The sequence below is a fragment of the Myotis daubentonii genome, chromosome 5 (assembly GCF_963259705.1).
Source record: "Myotis daubentonii chromosome 5, mMyoDau2.1, whole genome shotgun sequence".
Lineage (NCBI taxonomy): Eukaryota > Metazoa > Chordata > Mammalia > Chiroptera > Vespertilionidae > Myotis > Myotis daubentonii.
The window spans coordinates 30,039,531-30,063,947 of NC_081844.1; the positions used below are offsets into that span (position 1 = coordinate 30,039,531).

The 24,417-nt window shown below is 50.1% G+C and overlaps 2 protein-coding genes across 24 annotated transcripts in view; one reads left to right on the forward strand and one right to left on the reverse strand.

Moving 5' to 3' along the window:
- Window positions 1-21,304, forward strand: part of RANBP3 (RAN binding protein 3) — a 62,232-nt gene extending 40,928 nt beyond the window's left edge. For 5 of the 21 annotated variants that reach the window (XM_059696981.1, XM_059696985.1, XM_059696995.1 and 2 more), the window contains 12 exons: window positions 631-702; window positions 5,874-5,939; window positions 7,302-7,394; window positions 8,241-8,365; window positions 9,490-9,609; window positions 11,457-11,560; window positions 11,968-12,046; window positions 13,154-13,256; window positions 13,811-13,920; window positions 16,365-16,485; window positions 18,852-18,994; window positions 19,380-19,726. In XM_059696981.1, coding sequence (XP_059552964.1) covers window positions 631-702; window positions 5,874-5,939; window positions 7,302-7,394; window positions 8,241-8,365; window positions 9,490-9,609; window positions 11,457-11,560; window positions 11,968-12,046; window positions 13,154-13,256; window positions 13,811-13,920; window positions 16,365-16,485; window positions 18,852-18,994; window positions 19,380-19,613 — 1,370 coding nt within the window. In that variant the 3' untranslated portion in view covers window positions 19,614-19,726. The other 16 variants (XM_059696987.1, XM_059696991.1, XM_059696998.1 and 13 more) reach the window with 10 other exon arrangements.
- Window positions 21,234-24,340, reverse strand: CAPS (calcyphosine). 3 transcript variants are annotated; one of them, XM_059697004.1, is made up of 4 exons: window positions 22,844-24,340; window positions 22,661-22,767; window positions 22,409-22,586; window positions 21,234-22,206 (listed from the first exon to the last, which is right to left on the reverse strand). In XM_059697004.1, exons 2-4 carry the CDS (start codon window positions 22,741-22,743, stop codon window positions 21,823-21,825), a joined length of 645 nt encoding a protein of 214 aa, XP_059552987.1. In that variant the 5' UTR covers window positions 22,744-22,767; window positions 22,844-24,340; the 3' UTR covers window positions 21,234-21,822. The 3 variants fall into 3 exon arrangements, with proteins under 3 accessions (XP_059552987.1, XP_059552988.1, XP_059552986.1); XM_059697005.1 differs by having other exon boundaries at window positions 21,234-21,924; window positions 22,000-22,206; window positions 22,661-24,340; XM_059697003.1 differs by having other exon boundaries at window positions 22,661-24,340.
- Window positions 24,341-24,417: the final 77 nt, after the last annotated feature.

The following is a 24,417-nucleotide window of genomic DNA, read 5'->3' on the forward strand; positions in this document are numbered from 1 at the left end:
GAGTGTGGCTCTTCCATAAAATACCAAGTGCGGGCGCGCACATACATTGCGATTGAAACTTCGTGGCCCATGCGCAGAAGTTGGTATTTTGTGGAAGAGCCACACTCAAGGGGCCAAAGAGCCGCATGTGGCTCACGAGCCGCAGTTTGCCAACCACTGGGAGATAATCAGCTCCCAATCCTCAGAGGAAATGGAAAGATGAGCAGTGCCAGTGAGATCCAAAACAGGTGGGGGTGGGGAGTGCAGCCAGCTTTTGAGCCGCACTGGTGACAAGGAGCAGGGGCTGAGGCTCAGCCCCAGGTAAGACTTGGTACATCTGGCGTGCTCCGATTTCCTCCTGGCTGCCCCCACGGGCCTAGGGTGCCAAGGAAAAGCCAGGGGCATGAGGACAGGAGAAATGACCACAGTGGACCAGAGTGAACTGGTAGACATCAGACAGAGGCCATTAGGCTGGAGACTCCCCTCTTCTTGCTGTAGAGAGTGTGGAGTATCTAAAGGCCTTATTCATTATGCTGACCCCCACCTCTTACACCACAGTGGGACTTGGAGATCAACCCCTCATGTCTGCCCCACCTACTCACTCTGTTTTTCCTCTTGTTCCCCCCCCTGCCTGCACCTCCTTGCTGACAGTATCAAAAAACAATGTTTTTATGCCATCAACCTTCTGCGAGCCATCTGCAGGCAATTCTGACTCAGAACCAGGTGAGCCCTCACATCCCTTTGCCTTTCACAGCCAGTCACTGGGGGTTTTCCTGGGATGAAAAGCAGTTAATACTGTAAAATAGCACCTTAACAGCAATGGACAGTTTGAAAGCAGAGTTCAGTTTCTAAATCTTTTCCCAACTCTTTAGCTTGTACATTTGGAATCCAGTGTAAGTGAGGCTTCATAAGCCCTTATTTCTGTTTCTGTAAGTAAGCCTGTTTACAAGGATTTTTACATCCTTCTTGAAAAAAAGAGATGTTTTACTTGTTTTTCAAAATTTTACACAAGTAATACATTTATGTAATTTTTAAAAAGGCAGATTAGAAATAAATAGGCTTTAAAAAGAATTAGCCTGCCCCTTTCCCACTGACTACCATCCCAAAGGTAACTAATGTGAAATGTTATTTCCCAGACCCCTTTTCGGTTATTAAATTCCCACATTAATTAGTATGGCTTAGATGTGTTCGGATAAATGCATATATTTAATCACGGCTTTAAAACTTTAAGGAAAACAGCTTGCTCCCCTCTGAAGAACATGGAGCCTGCCTTTTTTGGTCTTTTGCAGGAGAACCAACTCCAGTAATTCCTGAAAGTTTCTCCTCATAAAAGATTTAATGAGCAAGTTTAACCACCTGACTTCTGTAACCAAACCTGCCTTATATAAATTCATTGCCGACTTCAAAAGCATTGCAAGATAACTCATACTCTGGCATGAGAGTGATGTCGAGGGAAGAGGCTAGTTTTTATAACTTTGAGGATTGATTTGATGGCACCATTTCAAACAGTTGAATTTGTTCTGACTCTGAAAGCTAACTGTTTTGGAGTTGACCCCCCTTCCCGCTTCTGAAGAGGAACTTGGTTTTTAAAGGTCTTTGGTCGTACCTGAGGCATTGGTTTAGCAAGTTGTGTTCTGAGGTGTGGGGGTAGTGTTAGTCTTTGCGAGTCTCTTTGGTCTAGGAATCAATAGCTGAAGACACACATCTTGATCCCTTTATGCCATGGAGTTCTATTATGAATGTCAAGATCACCTCTGAGGTCTGTGAGTGATGGCCTCACTCCCTCTCTCTGCCCCCAACACCTTTATCCAGCAGCATTGAGAGTGGGGTAGCTCTGCGAAAGGGGACAGCTTAGTCTGCTTTAGCAGAGGCTCTGATACAGCCCTGGTCCCTGGTACCGGATGCAGCATGCCAGTCATACTAGATTTGCACTTCATCTCTGCAAAGTGAGCCTCTTATATGCTCGCCTGTCTTATTTTTTAGCTTAATTGGGGGAGGGGGACCTAAAACTTATGGAAAATTTTTATAAAGCATTTCTCTATCCCTTTACATAGAAGGCTCCATGCGTTCTTCAGAGCACAGACATCAGATTCTAATCACATGTCTCTCTCCATCTGAAACAGTTGCTCATTCTTTCCTTGACTTTTGTGACCTTGAAGATTACAAGCCAGTTATTTTGGAGAAGTCCTTCAATTAGAGGGTGTCTGGTGTGTCCTGGGGTTTCCACCCACGTTGTGTATTTGGGACTGGAATGCCATAGAAGTGCAGCCGTGCTCTCCCAGTGCACCCCAGTGGTGGCACACTATGTGTACTCTACCTGGTGCAGGCGGGTTGACTTTGATCACTTGATTAGGGTGGAATCTGCCCGGTTTCTCCACTATAAAATTATTTCTTCTTCCTTTGTCATTACTATTTTCTGGAGAGATACTTTTTTTTTTTCCTTATTGATTAAGATATTACATATGTGTCCTTATCCCCTCATTGCCCCCCCCCCACCCCATTCCATTCATGCCCTCACCTCCTGGTGTCTGTGTCCATTGGTTATGCTTATATGCATGTATACAAGTCCTTTGGTTGATCTAGCCAGTTTGCCTCAGTGGAGAGATACTTAGAGACATGAGGAAATCTCTCATATTGCCCTCCTTTGTTAGCATCCATTAATGTTTTCTTGCTTGAATTAATTATTTCTCTGATGATGACCACATGGAGATTTTCTGCCCCATTTTTGCCCCAACATTTATTAATTGGCATTCTACTATAAGGAGCAGCTTTCTTTTCCCCACTTTACTTAGTCATTTGTGTTGATATGGATTTATGAATTCCTGTTTTAGTCAGTGGGTTGCAATTTGTTATTAGTTTTTATTTTAATATTCAGATTTTATTTTGATCATCAGTTATTTTAATTGTTCCAGATTTAGCCAATGAGCCCCATCAAGCCAGGTTCCTGTGTCCTTTTCCCAGGTCCCTGTCATTCTTTTAAGCACTTTCTTTACTTTCTGTCATAACAAGAGGTTCCGGGCTCATCATCTTTCCCCTTTTCTCAAAGGAGTCCTAGTTCTTAATGGAGCATGGTCTCAAGAAACCAAGATCTGGGTGCTCCGTGTGTTCACCACCATTTGGACTGTCACTGCTCTCAGGACCTCTCAGTGCCCAGAGCTGGGAACACACACACACACACACACACAACTAGGAACATATACACATATACCTATATGCATATATATGCTTACATTTACATATATTTCTACATCTCTATCTGGATACTTCCAATTCATTGCCAACAGGATTCATCTTAACCTCCCCCTCTGTATATCTACCTCCCTTTTCTAAGAAACCTGACTCCCTCTGTCCTTAATACATTTATTTACTCATTGCTCCATTCCCCCATATGTGATCAAGCACTCTTTCCCCCCCCCTGCACCAACACTGCCCATATACACCCCAGCCCTCATCAGGCTGCTTTCTCTTGGATTCTTTCCAACCCCTGGTATATATCAGGTTGAATTCTGATATATTTTCCTGTTAAATCTGGGCCTTCCTGGATGGTGAACATGACTTCCTCAGAAGCCACTCAGGATCTTCCTGAGGCAGGGCACAATGTACCCTCAAAGGAGCCTGCTTGCTTCAGACATGATTTGGAAGAGGAAAGAGGCTGCCCCAGAGGGGAGTTCTCTTCCGCCAGGGAGTTCACAGAAGGGGGTGCATGTGCCCTTAAGAAGACACCAGTGTAGCCACCTGTGTGTAGTGGGGCTCTGGCCTCCAAGCAATGCCTCTTCATTGTACCCTGACCATCTTGCAGGAGGCCATGAGAAGAGATCATATTTGTTTTAGTGAAGATGGGGCTGCAGCAGGGCCTCCAGGGTTTGACTGCCCTGTAAGCACACCACCCTCCTGCTTTGGCCCCTTTAGAAGTGTGGTACACCTTGTCTATCTGTCCATCAGTTTACTGCAGCATTCAGCATAGATTTCCTGTGCATCTTCAGGGCTAGCCTGGCACCAGATACAAAGTTAGTGAATGTTCACTGGCAGTAATTTCTGGGCCCGCTGCCCACACTGATCAGCATAGGTCAGCCCCACGGGTCAGTGGCTGTTAGCATTGGCTCTGCACAGGGCTCAGTGGTCGCCATCAATGTGTAGCCACAATATGAGCATTGCAGAGCCAGCTCTAAGAGCTTTAGAAGTTTTCTAAATTGTGAATTTCATCTCAATTTTTTAGTTTTATATTGCCAATCGTCTTCTGAATAACCCTAAGCTTTGGAAATGTAATTCAGTATTTTCCTTCTAAAAAGGAACATCTGGCAGCATGTCTTCCCCTGCATCCTGTTTTGTCTGATTTCCCAAGTGTGGTTTTTATGACCCACAGCTCTCTTATGGGAGAGACACCACCCCACTAACACAGGCTTTAGAAGCCTGGCAGGCTCCAGGCCTTTTTACTAACTAGCAGTGAGAGTTTCTGTAATCCTATTTTTGCCCAAGGAGAGCAGTTTGGCTCACCAACATGTCGACAACAGGAAGAGGGCCCTTCTGTTTTACTCAGAATTCTGATTTGATTTTGTTTCCTATTTGAAAGTGGTCTGACAAAGCATTTGTGATGTCATTTTAGTGTATAATTGGTTGGTTTTTAGTGTATCCATAGAGTTGTGCAACTGTCACTGTAATTAATTTTAGAACATTTTAATCACCCCCCAAAAGAAGTCCCACATCCTTTAGCAGTCATTCCTCATTCTGTCTTTCCCAGCCTCTGGCAACCATGAATCCACTTTCTGTCTCTGGATTTGTGTGACCTTTTGAGGTATATTTTAAGTCTTTACTTTCTTCCAACAATATGGAATTGTTTTCTTGACTTCATTTTGGGTTGTTTGTTGCCAGTGTATAGAAACACACTGATTTCTGTATGATTATCTTGTGCCCTGAAATCTGGCAAGGGTTTTTCCCGATATGTTGGACCTTAGCACAAAAGCAGGGCTGCCTCTGGTGGCCTAAAATGCTGCTGTCCCTCTGCTTCTCCAGATACAGACCTGGCCTGTTGGAGTCACAAAGCTTTTTATGCTGATCCTTACCGCCAAGGATTGCATTAAACTGTCTCTTCCACCCCACCCCCGTATGAGATGGGCAAAGTCACCAAGATGCATTGATTAAGGGATCTGTGGACGTGTGGCTAAGCAGAAACCAGGTTTTGAATATCCCAAGAGCCCCTGTATTTGTCAACCTGAACTCAAGCCCTGGGGGAGGCCCCGCCTCCTCACATGTGGCCAGGACAAACAACCCTGCTTCCTTCTTCCAGGCCTTCCGGTGCTCTCATTAAGCAATGAGACAAAGCTCTCCAGGCATGTCTAGAAAGAGAGCAAGTCCACTATGTGCCACTCTTGATCTCTTGCCAAAGAAAACATGTCTCATTTCCCACACATCTGTTGGTAGTACAAAGAGCTCTCCTGACAAGTGCTCTAGGAAAGAGAAATGCATCTCTGGAAACCTTTATTCAGTGGCCCTGTGACATTCTCCAGGGCCTGCAAGTACAGCATGGCTTCCAAGGTCCTGGCAAAGTCCAGCCTGGCACTCACCTTCTGGATGGAAGGGCTCCTTGGTGGAGTGGTCACCCTCACTTCTGTCTTGCACCTTTGACACCCTCTGGTCTTCCATTCGCTGTACTTTGCCCCGAGCTGCACTTCCTGCAATCCCCTGCCTCCTCACCCAGGCTGCCGTACAGCCTTGGTGGTTGGATAGGAATTCTGCATTTCTGTTTCAGTTTGAAATCATTTCCCTTGTTCTCTAGGCCCCTGGCTACTGAGGCCCAGACAACAACCCTCTCCTGCCCCTGCTTCCTCCCAGCCTCACCACCCAACACTAGGAAGGCTTTTTTTTTTTTTTTTTTATCTTTTGTCTTGTGCTTGTAGAGGAAAAGAGCAGTGGGTTCCGGTTGAAGCCACCAACACTGATCCATGGCCAGGCACCCAGTGCAGGTAGGTGCCCACGTTGGAGGAGGAGAGGAGAGTGGCTTTCTCATACCCTTCCAGGCTTCTGCACAGCTGCCTAAGGCAACCCACCAGTGCACTCTGGGCAGGTACCTGACACCTGAGCTATGGAAAAACACTATAAAGAGCCTGTCAGACCAGGGAGCTTCTCTACCCTGAAGTGGAGGTGACAAGGGAACAAGCTTGGGTTGGTATGGGAGTTTGGGCTCTGTGCCCAGTAATAGCTCAGTTGGTTCCAGCTGTCTTTCCAGAGCATTCTAGCCCCAGCACGCCATATCGTTAACCCTAATTTGCAGAGTGGCCTCAATTCAATAGCACACTGTTCGTGAGCAAGGCCAAGTGATGGCGCTCTGGAGACCTGTCAGGTCCAAAGGGAGCCCAAGCAGGGCCAAAAATGTTTTCTCGTGGTCCTTGCCCTAGTTGTATTTGGCCAGAGGTGTTTTCTCAATGTGGCATTTTTAAAAAGCAGGTTGCTGCCCTAACTGGTTTGGCTCAGTGGATAGAGTGTCAGCCTGGGGACTGAAAGGTCCCAGGTTTGATTCCGGTCAAGGGCACAGGCCCAAGTTACAGGCTTAATCCCCAAATAGGGGGCGTGCAGGAGGCAGGCAATCAATGATTCATCATTGATGTTTCTATCCCTCTCTTGCTCTCCTTTCCTCTCTGAAATCAATAAAAATATATTTTAAAAAATAAAAAGCAGGTGCAGAGGGTGCCTTTCTGTGATCCCAAGCAGCAGCCTAAATTCTGGGGGATTGCCTGTGGCTTTGTGCTTTCCCCTCAAGTCTGTGCTTGACCCTTGAGCCCAGCACTTGAGAACCCGAAGCATTAGTGTACTCACTGGGTTAATTCACAGACATGATCACTTACATGGAAATGTCATTTAATCACATCTAAAAATAGCAATAGCCAAACTCTGTATGTTTAGCTATAAAGAAAGTGTCTTGGGTTTGTTTTTTTAATGTGCTTCCCTCCTGGCCGCTGTGGCTCAGTGGTTGAGCATGGACCCATGAACCAAGAAGTTGCAGTTTGATTCTGGTCATGGCACATGCCCGGGTTGTGGGATCGATCCCCAGTAGGGGGCATGCAGAAGGCAGCTAATCAATGATTCTCTCTCATCATTGATGTTTATATCTCTCTCTCCCTCTCCCTCCTCTCTCTAAAATCAATAAAAACATTTTCTTAAAAAAAAAAACACCAAACACAGATGTGCTTCCCTACAGAGTCTAGTCTGTGAGGAACATGAAATGGATTGCTGGATTTAATTTGTCTGTAAAGTGCCTGAGAGCCTGAGCTGTTGCATTTCTGCCCACGAGGTCCAAGGGCGCTGGGCAAACCGACCTCTGTTCCCAGGTCTGCCAAGCCAGAAGCCCAAGGAGCAGCAGCGGAGCGTGCTTCGCCCGGCAGTGTTACAAGCCCCACAGCCAAAGGCACTCTCACAGGCCGGTAAGAAACACAGCCCTGGTACAGGCTGGCATGGCAGAGTAGATTATTACAGAAGTTGCTTCTGGGACAGCCATGTCATATCTGCCAAATGCACAAAGAAATAAAGTGCTGGGAAAGCAGCCCTTTATATTCCTGGTGAGCCTAGTAAAGACATGAGGCCAGGCCTGACGGCTGGTGCAAACGTGCCTTGTGCACGCCCTGGCCTCGTAAATGCTGCCTCCACTTCCTGAGCGGTTCAGATTCGTCCCTACACGTTTGCAGGCAGAACTCAGCCCTGCAGTCTCAGAAACTCAAAGGGTAACTTTCACATGTTTTCATTTTACTTGCAAACCTTGAGACATGACTCTTAAACCATATTTTCATTACATCCACATAGGCAGTGGTTTTCAGTTAATCTTTAATTTTCTTCATGTGAATGAGCTCTTGTCTTCCTCTTGATCTTTCCCTATAATTCGAGAATTCTTCATCAGAAGCCACGCAACATCCCACATGAGGGAAATAGTAACATTTCTGAAGAGTTTTTAATTACATGGGAAGTTTTTTTATGTAATACTCAACAGTCAACGCTAGATTTGAAGTTGTGCGTGTCATGTAATCTCAGCTATTTAAAGGAAAAATGCATAGAATGAAGATATCATTTGTAAAACTTGTTTTGTAAAACTCGTAATTGTTCCCCCAATATTTGTTCTTTTAATCTAAGAGTTTGTTGCTTTTAGTAGAGCTACTAGACCCTTTCTTGTAAAAGGAGAAATTATATACTGTTGGTCCAAATGGTGGCAGAAGAAAGCATGAGAGGTGGTCTAGCACTAACTCCACGATTCTCACTCTGTTGGTTTGTCCCCACAGTTCCAAGCAGCGGCACCAATGGGCTCAGCATCCCAGCAGACTGCACAGGAGCAGCGACAGCGACATCGACATCGCCTGACAACCCCACACAGAGAAGTCCGCCTGATGAGGCGCCAGCGCCTGAGGTCCGTGTGTGCCAGGGCAGGGGGCACACCTCACAGGAGACTTCTCAGGCTTTGCCCAGCACACAGACTGTTACCTGCTCTGAGCAGTGCCAGTTTGTTCTGTGTTCAAGCTTTCTGGGTTTGCTCAGCAGTATCAGTGCTGACGAATGCCAAGAGAGGGGAGGGGTGTCTTCATGGTTCTGAGAGAAAGATGCTGTGAGCACAGCTCTGCTATAGAGCCCTGTGTTGCCCGGATCCAGCATGTCATTTCCACATGTCCTGGCGCAGCATTTCTGCTAGTTGGCACACTAACCTTTGAGCCTTGGGGAGCCACTGGGACCGGGGGGATGGCTTTCATTAATGAGATCCTTGCACCATTTTGTGGGGACAAATGTCTTCCCTCCCTGTTTCCATACCCCAGCAACTCTGGGGATTCGTACACGTGTGCTCTTTTAAATGCCTGGGGAGTCAGCTCAGAAATTGTTTGTTTTTAAAAGACATCCTTTATGGTTCTGGAATTATATAGGCCAGAAGCATCTGTTTTCCAGTAGTGCTGCAGAGCAGCTGGGAAACGGGCATTTCATGAAGCACCTGCTCTTGGGGTTGACAGAGACAGATTTGGAATCCAAATTGCAATACTGCACCCTGCCTCAGACACAAGCCAGACTGCGTCTGTGTGCCTTTGCCCTCGGCCACTTCAGCAGATAAGTTGCTGCCAGAGGTTCTCTATCCTCTGCCTCCCTCACCCTCACCCCCCATAGGTGTTCAGGCTCAAATGGTGAAAATGATCATCTACAATTCTATTTTGAAACATCTATGAGGTCCCCCCACCTTCAACCCAGTTCATGGAATTGGAAATAGAAATTGTTTTTGTAACATATGCTTCATGGAACTTTGGTAGCTGGGTCTCAGGGCAGGCAGCTGCACATCTCTGCACCAGAGGGAGACCAAAAGTGACCCACTCTCCTGTCCTCCCCATGTTCCTGGCTGCCTCACTCTTCCGATTGGTTCTAGCCCCTCCTCAGATGTTCCTCAGCCCAGGGACCCTCGTCAAGGGGCATGCAATTTTGCTATAAGATGATTCAGCTTGCTCATCAGGGCTAATGTGTCCCTTCTTTTCAGTTGTCGTTGTTCTGTTTAACTAGGAGAAAGAGCCCCAGAAAAATGAGTCTAGCAGTACTTCTGAGGAGGACAGCTGTGAGAAAAAAGAGCAAGTTGCACAGCAAGCGTTTGTATTTGGGCAGAACTTAAGGGACAGAGTTAAGGTATGTACTCAGAGGGCTGGGGGAGCCGTTGAACTCAGGGATTGATCTCTGTATGCCTCTCGCCAGGTTCGAGAACAGGAATTGTTCCTGAAGGGTGGGGCAGACACAGAGGCTGTGTTGTGAAGTGGTCCTGTGACTCTCAGCACGGCCGGCAGCTGCTTGTTGTGCATGTTTCCCATACTCTGCTGCTCAGCCACCCAGGCTGCCTGCCATCCCTCCATCCTCAGTGGGACTCAGCGGTGGCCCCTGGCTATAGGGGACAAAGGGACAACCAGTGCGAGGTTTTTGTTTTCTTCAGGGTTTTTTATCTCAACACTAGCAGCATTCAGACCAGATTGTGTTTAGTTGTTGGAAGCATGACCTACTCACCACTGTGGGTTGTTGAGCAGCATCCCTGGTCCCCACCCTGTAGATACCAGACGTATAGCCTCTCAGTTGTGACAACCACACATGCCCCCAAGTAGTGCTGAATGTTCCCCACGGGACCAGATTGCTCCCGACAGAACCATCATCTTATTTTCAAAAGTAGGGTAGGTGGAAAGGTTGTTCTCTCTCCCACAGGAGCAACACCATCTGCCACCTCGGGTGGGTCCTGCCCCCAGGCAGGAGGGTCCAGTCTGGGGACTGAGTTGGGGTGGGGGCATCTGGCAGTGGCAGGGGTCTCAGCTCTGCACGCTCTGTGCGAGGACTCCAGAAAGACTAGAGTGAGCAGCACTACGTTTTGCAGCCACAGATATGGAATGTTCTTCTGTGCCATTTCCAGCAGCTCAACCTGGCAGGAATCTCCTTTAGAGGACTGAGAGGCAGTGTCAGTTTCATGTCTGGGGACATCTGTGGTTGTCACACTAGGGGGTAGGTACTCCTGGCATCGCGTGGGTAGGGGCCGGGGATGCTGGTCAATACCCCACAGTGCCCAGGACGATCCAGCCCCAATGTCAATGGTGCTGAGGACGAGAGACTCGGAAATAAGGAAACAAAAGCCACCACATAGAAAACATGCCACCTGTGTTCTCCTGTGGTGTCACTGTCCAAGAGAAGCACAGATGCCCCAGGAGACAAAAATAAGTGTTGATGTCACATGACTTTAGCCAAATAATGCATTCCTTGGGGACTGCTCCCTCCAGAAAGAGGAAAGTGAAGGAACAGCCTTGAAATCTACCAGCCCTGGGGGCGGTATCTGGCCATCCATCTAGTTGAGTCTGCTCCTCAAGTTCAGGGCAATGCTACCTTGACATGGGGGCAGGGGCAGTGTCTCCTAGAGACCCAGGGCTCATGTGGTCTCTGAGGTCTTGGTCACATCCCACCTTCTCCACAGAGGGTGACTCCAGGCCATGGTCTCCTAGCTCCTCTGAGCTCAAGCTTCCTCGCTCACAGGACCAAGTCCATCCTTCCACCCTCAGGGTACCCAGGAGTAGTGCGTTCGGTCACATATATGATGGAGCAGACAGGACAGCTGGCATCAATGAAGCCCTCAAACAACAGTGCTTTATGTTCTTAATAAACCCCTTAAAACACCAGATTTAAGGTGTTCTGTGATCTCAGAACAGAAGTGATGAAAAGGCTAACAAGATGCCAACCTGAGTGCATTTTTTATTTTATTTTTTTAAACAAGGTAGAAAAAGTCCACTAACATTTTATGAATTGTTTTTGTACCTTAACTGTTAAAAGCAAAAAGTTCTGGAATTGATTACAGCGCCAGCACTCAGTGCTCACACACAGACCCCTGCATGCACACTGGTAGGATTTGCATGTTGAGCTGTGCCACACGGCAGAGGGATTGTGCAGCCAGGCCAAGCTGTAGAGGTCCAGAATGTGTGTGCTCTGAGTATAGTGTTTCTATTTCCCAGTTAATAAATGAAAACACTGAAGCAGCTGACATGGAAAATGCCGGACACCCCAGTTCAGAAACACCAACCGCGACCAACTATTTTCTTCAATATATCAGCTCCAGGTATGTGTGTGAGGCCCTGTGTCCAGCCTCAGAGGCGCTCAGGTCATTCATCCACCTTGTCTGTGGCCCAGAGAGGAGGCAGAACCCAGACCAGGAGCCAGCCTGGTCCTTCCCTGGGGGGAAGGTTGGAGGGGAGGGAGCAGAATCCTCCAGAATTCCAGTTGCTCCCTAGTCCCTTCCTTCTTTCCCACTTGGCACAGGTGTGGAAGGGCCAGGACAGTGGACTTTGATGGACAACTTTGAGGCAGGACCTGAGTTCTGTGGGGTTGTCCAGCCCAGCTCTCAGAGTGACTTCTATCACCAGGACCTTGTGCCCAGAACAGAACCCAGTGGGCCGGTGGCAGCTCAGCTGCCTCTTGTTACCCACCAGGTTCTGCCCCTGAATTCACAGTCCATCTTCTCTTCAGTTTAGAGAACTCGACCAATAGTGCCGATGCCACCAGCAACAAATTTGTATTTGGCCAGAACATGAGCGAGCGCGTGTTGGTGAGTGGCCCCTATGGGGACTGTTCTTCCTGGGGCCCAGAAGGTTTTTAGAACTCCCCAGCCCAGGTCAAAGGGATGTGAGTGTGGCTGCCGCGTTGTCTCTTGGAAAATGAGGATGATTTCAGTTGCAAGTAAGAAAGAAGACTCAGCTTAAAGTCAGAGGCAGGGTTATTTGCTCTCCAGGAGCCAGTGTTCCATTTCCAGTCTTTCCTCATTCTAAGACAGGTTTCCTGAGGCATAAGCCATGCTTTCCTGGTGAAGTCTGGCTACAGGTACAGCCATCAGACCAGTCCTTAGCTGCATGCTGCTGGGGCCCCCCAGAGCCACTTCTGGAGCCAACGATGGTCCTCCCACCTGCCAATGAGGCTGCAGCACAAAGAGGGGGGTGGGGGGGGGACAGTTGTGGTGGCCTCAGAGGGACCCTGTGTCCCATGTACTCCCGACACATCACAGCCAGGGTTGGGTTCTGGAATTGTTTACATGCTTCCTTTCTTCATCCCTTTTTTCCCCCTGATCAAATGGGCACAGCCGCTCTGTGTCCATTGTCAGTGTGGCTACAGAGCTGTTTTGGGTCCAACCAATTCTGTCCATGTTTGTCTCAGAATACATTACATTAAAAAGCCCTCTGCTTTTTTCTCAAGCATCAGTACTGTCCATTTCCTGCTAAAATGAAATAGTCAAAGAACTACCTCACACAGAGGTAAACTCTGCAGCCCAAAGTAATGTCAGCTGGTGGCACACGCCTCCCGGCAGTGCCATGAGAGGCCCCATTGGGGGGCTCCAAGGGCAATTCATGCATGATGCCCCTTTTGTGTTAGGTTTTAACACCAAATGATGCTTGAAGATTGTTGTGTGGTTTGGGGGATGGGGGTGTGGTGAGTATGGCTGGGACATAGCCCATGGGGATGGGCTGTGTAGTCTGTCTGCCAGGTCTGGGAGGGTCCCCAAAGCTGCAGAGGAGGAGCTGTGGGCAGAAAGCAGCCCTCCACCCAGCAGGGAAGTTCTGAGAGCTGCTGCCGGGCCAAGGGACTTACTGTTCCATAGTGGTTGACCCGACCCACCAGGATCGCCCAAATGCCTTTCCCATGTGCCTTTCTTTCCCTGCAGAGTCCACCCAAATTAAATGAGGTCACTTCAGATGCCAACAGGGAGAACTCAGCTGTCGAGTCTGGGTCCGAGTCTTCATCCCAGGAGGCCACCCCTGAGAAAGGTACATCGCAACACTATTGCCTCATAGGAGGGGGTACCAAGTGAGAGGACACTGTCCATCCACGCACCAGCCAGGGAGGGATGTGGGGATCAACTCAACATAGCAGTAATAACCTCATGAACCAGCCACTGGGACAGAGCCAGAAAGCCATGGGCACTGGTTTTCAGTGAACAAAAAAGGGGACATGTTCATCTATAAACAGTTAGGCCCAGGCCCGTGGTGCTATATGGTGACTTGGGGGTAGGGTGGTTGAGATGGTTGTAGCCCTCTCCCTTCACACCCTGAAGCAGCAGAGGCAGTTTTCTTCCGTGCCCTCTTCGAGGTCTGCCCCCTACTGAATGGAAAATGGGAAACCCATAGCCATGCCAGCAGCTCCCAGCTGGCCTCCCTTACAGATCCCGAGGCTGAACTACTTGGCATATTTTGGGGTCCACTCCATGTCCCATGGGTAGCTGGTACCCTTGAGACCAAGCCAACCCTTTGCCTCCTGTGTAGTACACTCTCCCCCAACCAAGTAAATAGTAGTCAGTGTCATTTAGCTAATAACATTGCAGAGTCCCTGGCCGAATCGGCAGCCGCCTACACCAAGGCAACAGCGCGGAAGTGTTTGTTGGAAAAAGTGGAAGTTATCACCGGGGAGGAGGCAGAGAGCAACGTGTTACAGGTAAGGTGAGCCTCTTGGCCCTTAGGTGGAATGTGATGGCCTGAAGCTTCTTTGTGCATTTGAGGGTCCAGCCCCCAAGGGGTCAACCCACATTCTCCAAGCACATCGGGGAGAGACTTCACCCGGAAGTGACAGAGAGGCCTGAGTACCACCTTTAGGATCTTGTTGGTGGGGCTTTTGTTGAAAGTTTAACCAACTCTAAGGGTCTTCTTATATTGCTTTGTTTTACAACGAAAGAATTCTGTTTTGAAACATTCTCATAGTTTAGGGCAGTGGTCGGCAAACTGCGGCTTACGAGCCACATGCTGCTCTTTGGCCCCTTGAGCGTGGCTCTTCCACAAAATACCATGTGCGGGCACACACGTACATTGCGATTAAAACTTCGTGGCCCATGCGCAGAAGTCGGTATTTTGTGGAAGAGCCACACTCAAGGGGCCAAAGAACCGCATGTGGCTTGCGAGCCGCAGTTTGCCAACCACTGGTTTAGGGAATTACACGACTGTTGTAACTTCTCTTACTATCCAGAGTTATAGCTATGGTTATTTTGTCACACTGGCACCTTTTCTTGTTTTATTAGAGGGAAAAAAATCACAGATGCAGCCCAAACTTCACCCAACTCTTTCCCTGTCAGCATTTTCCTTCCTAGTCTGGGGCAACATGTCCAGGTCTCTGGGCCTGTTTATCTGCTTTTCACACATATGTATGTGTCTATAAACTATACATATATAGTATGGAGAGGGTTTTAATGCAGGTTTTAGTGGTACTTCTTTCCCCACTCAATTTTGTTTTTTTAATCTATCCATGTTAAGAGATATTGACATGATGATCTGCAAACTTTTTCTGTAAAGAATCACTTATGGTCCCTGTTGATAGCCTTTTTTTTTTTTTTTTTTTTTAAATATATTGATTTTTTACAGAGAGGAAGGGAGAGAGAAAGAGAGAGTTAGGAACATCTATGAGAGAGAAACATCGATCAGCTGCCTCCTGCACATCTCCTACTAGGGATGTGCCTGCAACCAAGGTACATGCCCTTGACCGGAATCGAACCTGGGACCCTTCAGTCCACAGGCCGACGCTCTATCCACTGAGCCAAACCGGTTTCGGCCAGCCTTTTTTAATATAACAACTTTATTGAGATGTAATGCACACACAAAGAAATGTACCCTTTTAAAGCATATAATTTGGTGGTGTTTAGTATATTGACACAGATGTGCAACTGTCACTATTATCTAATTTAGAACCTTTTTGTCCTCCAAAAAGAAACTTTGTGCCCATTAGCAGTCACCCCCCATTCCTCTCCCTCACCCCCAGGCAATCACGAATCCACTTCCTGTCTCTGTGGAGTTGCCTATACTGGACATTTCACATAAATGAAATCACATACTTTGTGGCCTTTTGTGTCTGGCTGCTCTCACTGAGCATCATGTATTCAGGGTCCATCCATGTTATAGTGTGTGTCAGTGCTTCACTCCTTTTCATAGCTCAATAATATTCCATTGTGTTGAAGGACATTTAGGTAGTTTCCACTTTTTAACTATTATAGAATTCTGCTGCTATGAACATTTGTGTGAAAGTTCTTGTGTGAAACCTATTTCATTCCTCTTGGGTGGATACTTAGAAGTGGCATTGCTGGACCATGTAGTCACTTCATGTTTAACTTCTTTTCTGTGTTTTTAAATATGAGAAAAACATCGATGAGAGAGAACCATCTATTGGCTGCCTCCAACATGCCCCCTACTGGGGATCAAGCCCACAACCTGGGCATGTGCCCTGATGGGGAATAAAACCAGCGACATCTCAGTGCATGGGACAGTTCTCAACCAACTGAGCCACACTAGCCAGGGCAACCTTTTTTTTTTAATCCTCATCCAAGGAAATTTTTCATTGATTTTTTTTTTTTTTTAGAGAGAGAAAGAAAGGAAGGAGAGAGAAATATCAATGTGAGAAAGAAGGTTGCCTCCTGCACACACCCCAACTGGGGATCAAGCCCGCAACCTAGTCATGTGCCCTGACCAGGAATCGAACCCGTGACCTTTCAGTGTATGAAATGATGTTCCAGCCAACTGAGCCACACTGCCCCAGGGCCATATTTAGTATTTTGAGGAACTGTATGAGACTTCTGGTTTCTCCACATCCTCTCCAGTGCCTGTTATTATCTGTCTTTTTGGTTGTAGCCATCCTAGTGGGTGTGAAGTGATATCTCGTGGTTTTGATTTTCATTTCCTTAATTTTTTAAATATCCCTCTAAAAGTATAAAATCCACTTTAGTTTGAAGGCAGAATAGAAAACTGGCCATAGGTCAGATGTGGGCCCGTAGTTTGTTGACCCTGGTAGTACATGAGAAATAAATGGAGGCTCCCAGGTATCCCCCCCCCCCACCCCCCATAGTGGCATCTACCCAGCTAGGGCCCCTTGCTCACCCAGAGGGCTGCCCTGTGTTCCAGATCCAGTGTAAGCTGTTTGTCTTTGACAAGACCTCGCAGTCTTGGGTGGAGAGAGGCCGGGGACTGCTGAGACTCAACGACATGGCATCGGCTGACGATGGGACATTACAGTCCCGACTAGGTGAGCTGTGGGAGGGCCTGGATCGGTGCAGAGTTCCCAAGGCAGTAAAGGGCAAGGTCCCAGCTTGGCCCCAAGGAGCAGGGGAGCAGGTCCTCACAGGAGAGCCCAGGTACCCACACCCTGAGGCCTGACCCGGAGGATCCAGCTGCCAGCCCTTCCATGACTTCCCTCTTTCTGAGTGAAAGTGAGATAAAAGCATTTAGCAATTTTTAAACTTGTTTTCTGATCATGAAAGTGTCAGTTGTTTTATGGTAGGATGGAAGAAGAAAAAAATCAACTGCAGTCTCTTGATAAAGAGAAATCTCTGCTAATAACATGTTGGTCCACTCCTGTTCTGTGGGTTTTTCTTAAGGAAATGGAGCAATTTTATATTCTGTTCTTTTCACTCACTATTTTGTGAACATGTTCCTGTGTCATTAAATTTTCCTTAAAAACATGACTTTGGGAAAACTAATATATTCTGTTGAAAAATGAATGTATGTCACCATTTCCCTATTGATGGACATGTAGTTTGTCCCTAATTTTTCTGAGTATCGTAAATGGTGGTCCTGGGCTGTCTACACATGACTCTTATTCCCAGAAGTATGTTTATTACAAAAATGGATTGAGGGGGTGTATACACATACATATATGCATGTTTGAAGAGAATCAGCATGTTCATTTATCTATGTTGTGAAATATGTATGTTCACTTTTTTTGTTGTCTTCCCACACAAAAATTGCCCTCCAGCCTTTACAGAAACAGCTGTTCATGACCCAGTAGTAGCTTACGTTGCATCCTTTCAGAATTGTCTCCAAGATTGGAACAGGGATGAAAAGGGTCCTTCTGTTTGGGCACCGTTCTTTTTCCCCCATGGACGTCCCCTCCATTCCTTTTTCATTTTTTCTTAGGAAAATGTTCAAATGCATGTGGACAGAGAGAGCACAGTGTTTGCAGCCCCACCGCTCATCACCCACCGCCTCAGGCGGCATGGTTGCATTACGCCCTCCCCTCCCTCACTGAGATCCCTTTACTTTCACCCCACACAGCCTTTACCTTGTCACAGACCTTCCCTCTGAGCTCATCTGAACTGCTCCACTGCCTCAAAGATGGGCACTTTGGGCTTGCGGGGCCAGGCTTAGAGGACACAAGGAGATTTGGTCAGTTGAGGCCCAGGACCCCACAGACCTCCCTAAGTTGGCCCAAGCTGCTCCCCGTCCTGTGTGGCCATCTGGATGGGATGACACCTTTTAGTCCTCACCAGGCCTGTTCTAATGGGGAGAGCTGGGCTGGCTGGCTGGCTGGCTGGGCTCTGACAAATTGGGCAGGCTGGCTATGGCATTGGGTCTGCTGCAGGTAGACCTGGGGGTGTCACATGTACGTCCAGAGAGGAAAGGTCTGTGCCCAGTTTTTCTTTGCCATATGCTTCCTTCACTCTGTCTTTATCTCCTTCCTGTTGGAAGCTCTGAGCACAGGTTAGCCTCAGTCCTTTTTCTAAGGAAACCTCAGGGACTTGGCCTGTGAGTGGGGGACAGTGAAGAAGTCTTGACTTTTATGTGGCATGTGTCACATAAAGTGTGAGTGTCAACGATTTCACTAAGCTTCTTCGTGAAGTCACTTCTTTGCTGTTATTTTAGCAATAAAGTTAAACAGAAAGCGCCTCCCTAGTTCTCTTCAGCTCTGCACCCTTGGCGCCAGCCTGGGGCAGGATTGTCCAGGGGGTGGGCCGGGAGCAAGAGCCACAAGCCACCTGGTGCACACAAGCCCCTCCGGGAAGCCCATTGCTGGTGTGAACTTCAGGGAGCGCTGGGCCCAGGCCCACAGTGCCACGGGGCAGAGGTGGCCTCGGAACCTGAAGAGCCTTGCAAAGTAGGGAGGGGTGTGTGGCGGGGGCGGAGGACAAAGTTAAATCAAGAAGCAGAAACTTGGAGACCACAGTTTTCCTAATTAAGGATGTAAAAGTGCTTTTGTTTTCAAAGGTTATTGTTGGTGAGATTAAAACAATTAATTGAAACTAAAAAATAAAGAAGTGTGAGTGGCCCCTGTGTGCAGCCCACAAATGTCCCTATCTGGCCCCACCTCCCTACAGTTCTCCTGCTTCTGCCTAATCACCCCCTTCCCCAAGGAAGCCCCCATCCTGGCACATGCTGGCCTCTGACCCCGCCAGTGGCATTGGTGGTTCTGGGCCCAGGAAGCCAGGTGGTGGTGCCAGGCCAGCCCCAGCATGTGTGGCTGTTGCTCAGTGGACAGGTGGGTGACTTTCCCGGACCTTGGGAGAGTCATGGGATTTCACCGTTGGGGTTTGCTTTCCTTCCAGGTTGTGTCTGTTCTAGCTGGTTGTTGGGCGGCGGGTGGGAACCAGGGCTGAGTGGCCTTGTCGGTTGCAGTGATGCGGACCCAGGGCAGCCTGCGGCTGATCCTCAACACCAAGCTGTGGGCTCAGATGCAGATTGACAAGGCCAGTGAGAAGAGCATCCGCATCACAGCTATGGATACCGAGGACCAGGGCGTGAAGGTCTTCCTGATCTCGGTGAGCAGCCCCCCGACAGGCCGGGCTGCCCAAACCCGAACAGCCCGCCTCCCTCAGTCCAGGGCAGCAACCCCGGGCTGCCACAGGAGGGAAGCTTCTTGGCACATGCTGGCAGTCACCACTGGGCTGGATCGAGAGGGCCCCTCTGCGGGCGCACGCAGCACTGCTCTGAGAGCATGGCCCTAGAGAGCAGGGAGGCCTCTAGGTGGGCCCCATCCCCAAAATGAGACGCAGGAATGCCACTGTCACTTGAGGGCTGACCCAGCCACGTGCTCTGGGAGCTCTTGGAGGGATGGGCCCTGGGCTGTGGGAACTTTGGGCTCTGAGCCCAGGGAGCACTTTCCCCATGAAGCCTCATAATCAGGACTTCCTCTGCCTCCCCCAGGCCAGCTCCAAGGACACGGGCCAGCTATATGCCGCCCTGCACCACCGCATCCTGGCCCTGCGCAGCCGCGTGGAGCAGGAACAGGAGACCAGAACACCTGCCCCCGAGCCTGGTGTGGCCCCATCCAATGAAGATGACAGTGACGATGACGACGTCCTAGCTCCGTCAGGGGCCACAGGAGGCGGTGAGCCAGCAGTCCCTGCCCTGGAGGGCACAAGGGGGCTGGTTTCCTAGATCCCCTCTCATCCATTGCCGTTGGCCCGAGGGTGACATCTTGGTGTGGAAGCCTGACCCCGGGGGCTGGGGTGCCTTCCAGAGTGGGGACCTGATGGCGAGGCCACTGCTTCCCACAGGCGCTGACAACGAAGGGGACGGGCAGACAGCTGGGAGCACATAGCGCCGGGAGCTGGCCACCCAGGAGCCTGCTGCTTTGTCCGTCTGTCCACCCACCCGCCCGCCCCTCTCCGGCTTCGTCGAGGTGCGGGCCCCGGGAACCACACTCCCCGCTGGGTTGGCCACAGTCCGGATCCGCAAGGCCCGTTCAGAAGCAGACTTGGGAGCTGCCTGAATGTGGTTTGGGACACGAGACCTCATCATATTGATGAGCAAAACAAAAAGAACATTTCTTCCCTCCCTCCTTTGAATTGAAATGGCACATTAAGACTTGTCACGGCTTCTCACTGGGACTGGGATGCCTGGTTTCTTCACCCCTCTCATGCCGCCGCCATACCTGTGGGTTTCTGCCACCTGCCCAGGCTACCAGGTCTGCTCCCACAAGTGTAAACACTGGCCCTGCTGGATATTCTGCTAACTACTATCTTTATCTCCCCTTCCCCACCTTCTGATTTGGGGTATATGTTTTTAGGTTTCTTTTCCCCGCAAGGCGCTTTTTTTTTTTTTTTTTTTTTTTTTTGGTTTCTTAGATTAAGATGCTCCTGCGTATTGAGCAGGCACAGCTCCAATGTCCTCGTTCTCCCTATGGTCATGGCTTGTGTGCTGGGGCCTTACTGGGGAGCTTGGGGTGCTCTGAAGGCTCCCACTTGTTCCCCACCTGGGGCTCCTCCAAGCTATGAAGGGGTGTTGAGGGGTAGGCCTCATACCTAGAGAGAGCTTATCTAGAAAAGGGTCACTGGATCTAGGAGGGTATGAGGGGGCTGGTTTCTTAGATCCCCTCTCACCCATTCCCGTTGCCCAGAGGGTGATGTCTTGGTGTGGAGACCTGGCCCTATTGGATGGGGTGCCTTCCAGAGTGGGGACCTGACAGTGAGGTCACTGCTTCCCACAGGAGCTGACAAAGAAGGGGATGTGCATAGCACCCCTCCCCTCTTGCTTGTCCCCATCACGTGGGTCACCCACCATCAGACACCCAGGCACACACCTGCTTTCTACTGTTGGCCATTCCTTGCCCAGCCCTGGATGTCACCATCCCCAAGACCATCCAGGGCCAGGGGCCTCCATAACAGGCAGATGGGATCCCTAAGCAGGGCCTCTGAGGAGTGGCAGGGGACTGGTTCCAGACTACAGACTGCTGTCCCAACACTCGCAGCACACACGGGAGCGGGTGCTGTGCCAACCCCAGGGAAGGCCAGGTGAGCGCCCCCCCCCCCCCCTTGCAAAGAAGGTCCCTGTTCACAGGGCCCCGGGGGATTTTAGAAGAAATTATCCAGCCCACTCATAGGAAGAAGGCCTGGTCTCCATAGCTGTGCCACCCACACCTGGGGTTGACTGTTTGCAGCCTGAGCCATGGGAAGACACCAAAGCCCTTCCCTCCTCCCACCCCCAGCAGATCTGGCTACATTTCTCTGCTTTAAGCCTTAGCCAACTAGTGACAAGTAAAACCAGATAATGCCCATGTGTTTTGGAACATTTATGTAAGATTGTCATATGAAATGTATTTGGGAACTACATTAAAACTTTTAACTAAACCCCTGGCCTCCAGTGTGCCCCAGGGGCCTCAGGAAGCCCGAGGGCCTGGCCAGGAGTGACCTCTGCCTCCCAAGGTAAGGCTCCTCCAGCAGCCTGGCCTGCCTGCTGCCCTGGGCCCCTACCCCACACTCCACGCCTTCCAACACCTGCCACTTCAGTGCAGAGCCTAGCTTCATAGAAGAGCCATTTGCTTCCCTTCCCACACCCATATCACATCAAGGGGCCTCCTGGCTTCCCAGGAACCATGAAGGAGGGACAGGATGGGAATTCTAACAGAGTCAAGGATTAATTGAGCAGAACAGAGTGACAGGTGGGGGTGGGCATCTACAGTGGCCTAATGCGGGGGGGGGGGGGTCGGGGGGGGGTTGGGCTCAGACCTGGTCCAACCAGTTCTGCAGCTTCAATCCTGCTCCCCTCCAGCCCCCAGCCCTGGGGCTGCCCAGCTGGAAACTCGGGGGTGAGGGGGGTGCCATGGTGGAGTCCTATGCTACAGTGGTGCCAGCTGAGTGCATGCTGCTCACAGTCGCCAGGCACTGGTCATCATGGCCACAAACTCCTCATCCGTGTCCATGGAAGCGCTCACACCACTGTAATAGTCCTGGAATTCAGCCAGGGTGACCTGGGGGCAGACAGGTTCTAAGTAGGAATGGAAATCTAGGGCAGGAGGAGCTAGGGAGACCCCATAGGCACCTACCTGCCCATCCTTCTCAGAGGAATCAAAGTTGTCCAGGAAGCGGCGGAGCACCTCCTCCTCAGTCCACTCCCCACTCTGCACCTTGGGGTGGGCGTGGCAGCTATACACCCCCCGAAGGTCATCCACGGTCACCACACCATCCCCACTGCGGTCCAGCTTGGAGAATGCAGCTGCAATGACCGCCTCCCGGGCCTGGGACATGGGGGGCTGAAGGAGGGCAAGTGATGACTAAGAGACTCCAACCCCTCCAGGCATAGAGTGCAGGGGATCCCTGAGTCTCTTAGTGATGAATTCCTGGGTGTCTGGTGTCTGCTGACACAGGTAATCAATCCACTGAGAGCTCAGCACACCCCTTCCCCCCGCCAGACAGCTGGGTGAAGGGACCTGCCCCCAGTCAGCCCAGCCTTACCCGGAGTGCCCTCAGGAACTCCTCCAGGTCCAGCGTCCCACTGCCGTCACGGTCCCATCGCCTGCACACACCCTCTGCCTCAGCCATGTCCAGCGCCAGCCCCAGCTTAGCCAAGCCCTGCTGAAGCTCCCTCGCATCCAGGGATCGGCTCCTGTCCTGGTCCAGGCGGCGGAAAAACCTAGGGGCAAGGGCCGCAATTGGAGAGTGATCCCTGGGACCAAGTGGTCAGGAACGGGTGAGGGGACAGCTCACCTGGCTAGGCCCTGGATGCCAGAGGCCCCTCGGGACAGGCACTGTTCCCGGAGCCTCTCCACAGTGGCGTCCACTGTATCCATGTTAGGTTCAGGCTCTCTGGGCAGCTGGATGAGATAGAGGTTAAGTGGGTTTCCTGCTCAGCTGGCCAGGCTACAAGCTGGGTGCCCCCTACTCACTCACCTGGCCTTGTCTGTCCTGGAGTCCTCAGATGGCCACTCCACTGGCTCCTGCCTGGTTTGTCCTGTGTTGGCAGTGCGTTCTGCCCAGTAGGATTGTTGCTAAGGGACAGTGGCTCTGGAGACTGGGAGGGGCCCCAGCTGTAACCCTGACTGTGCCGAATGGCAGGGCCAGGAGGGACAGAGCAGTGCTGTCATTGGCAGCCCCATCTACCTATTGTGCTGCTCCTGACCCTGCAATGCTCAGGCCTGGGATAGAGCCAGGCCCAGACCAGAGTGGGAGGTGGGTGTCTTTCTGACCACAATGAGGGCCAGGCCACAGGTCTGCAAGGACCGCGGTGTCGTGGATGGAGGGAGGCTCAAGGCCCAATTCCTATGTGACCTGAGGCAGAGCCCCTCTCCTCTCTGGACTTGACTGACCCCTATCCCTTTTCACAGGGCAGCAGCCAAAGCTGCTGAGGGATTTGAGTTTAAAAGGGCTGGTGGCGGCCCAACCTATGTCCAATGGGAGGTCCTGAGACCAGTGCTAGCGGAGCCAGGGCACAGCAGAATTAAGTTGGACAAAGTTCCTGGTAGTTATTGAGAGGCCAGTCATGGTGTTTTTGTTTTATGGGTCTTTTGGTGGTTGGTTTTCAGTTCTCAGACATCACTTGGTGGGTTTGCTCGTGACAAGCTGGTGAGCCAGGAGGCTGCGGTACCAAATAGAGAAGTGGTCCTGACCCCTGACATAATCCAAGAGGAACCAAGGCCACCATCACAGAAGGCCTTCCATCCAGATTTTGGACATCGTAGCCAACAGAGCATTACACCAACCAGCAGGATCCAAAAGAACATTGGGATTCCCAAGGACTTAAAATGTGGGCCCTCGCCTGGCTGGTGCTTCTCTGTGGTTAGAGTCAGCCCACGAAACGAAGGGTCACGGGTTCGATTACCTGTCAAGGGCACATGCCTGGGTTGCAGGTTCCATCCTGGCCCCAGTTGGGGCATGTACAGGGGGCAACCAATCGATGTGTCTCTCACATCGATGTTTCTCTCCCCCTCCCTCCCTTCTCCTAAGGAAAAAAAAATCAATGGAAAAAATAGTCTCAAAGGTAGGATTAATAAAAAATAATGAGTCCCCCTTTGGGGGCCTCCAGGCTTTGCTCTCTGCACAATGGTATGTGGTCAGGAATTCCTGACCCAGCGCTGCAGTTCAAGCCACAGCTGATGTCACAGCTCAGTGGCTTGCTGCAGTCCGGCATTCTTTGGGCAGTCAAAGAAATACTGCATTGTGTTTTTTAATGAGTGTTGCATCGGTCTTTTCCCTATGGAAAACGCAAAGTCTAATCACAGTTAGTATAGTTCTGTTTGACATCTGTAAGAGAATCAGAATTTCAACAGTAACTTTCAAAAATGGGTAGGGGTGGCTACAAACAAAGATTAGACACTGTTGTGTGTGTAAAAGTGCCTGTGGTACAAGCTCCTGTGACTGCAACAAGCCCTCACCCAGCAGGGCCCCACCCTAGACCAGGAACCACACAGTGGCCACCTCTCCAGCCCCCCACACCTGGAAAAAATGAGGAAGGACCAGGCTGACAA

What these genes read in the sequence shown, in the direction of transcription:
- CAPS (XM_059697004.1), bottom strand. Translation starts at nt 22,743, where the DNA reads ATGGATACAGTGGACGCCACTGTGGAGAGGCTCCGGGAACAGTGCCTG. An exon ending in GGCATCCAGGGCCTAGCCAG is followed by an intron (nt 22,587 to 22,660) that starts GTGAGCTGTCCC and finishes CCTTGCCCCTAG; the next exon opens with GTTTTTCCGCCGCCTGGACC. An exon ending in AGTTCCTGAGGGCACTCCGG is followed by an intron (nt 22,207 to 22,408) that starts GTAAGGCTGGGC and finishes GCCCTCCTTCAG; the next exon opens with CCCCCCATGTCCCAGGCCCG.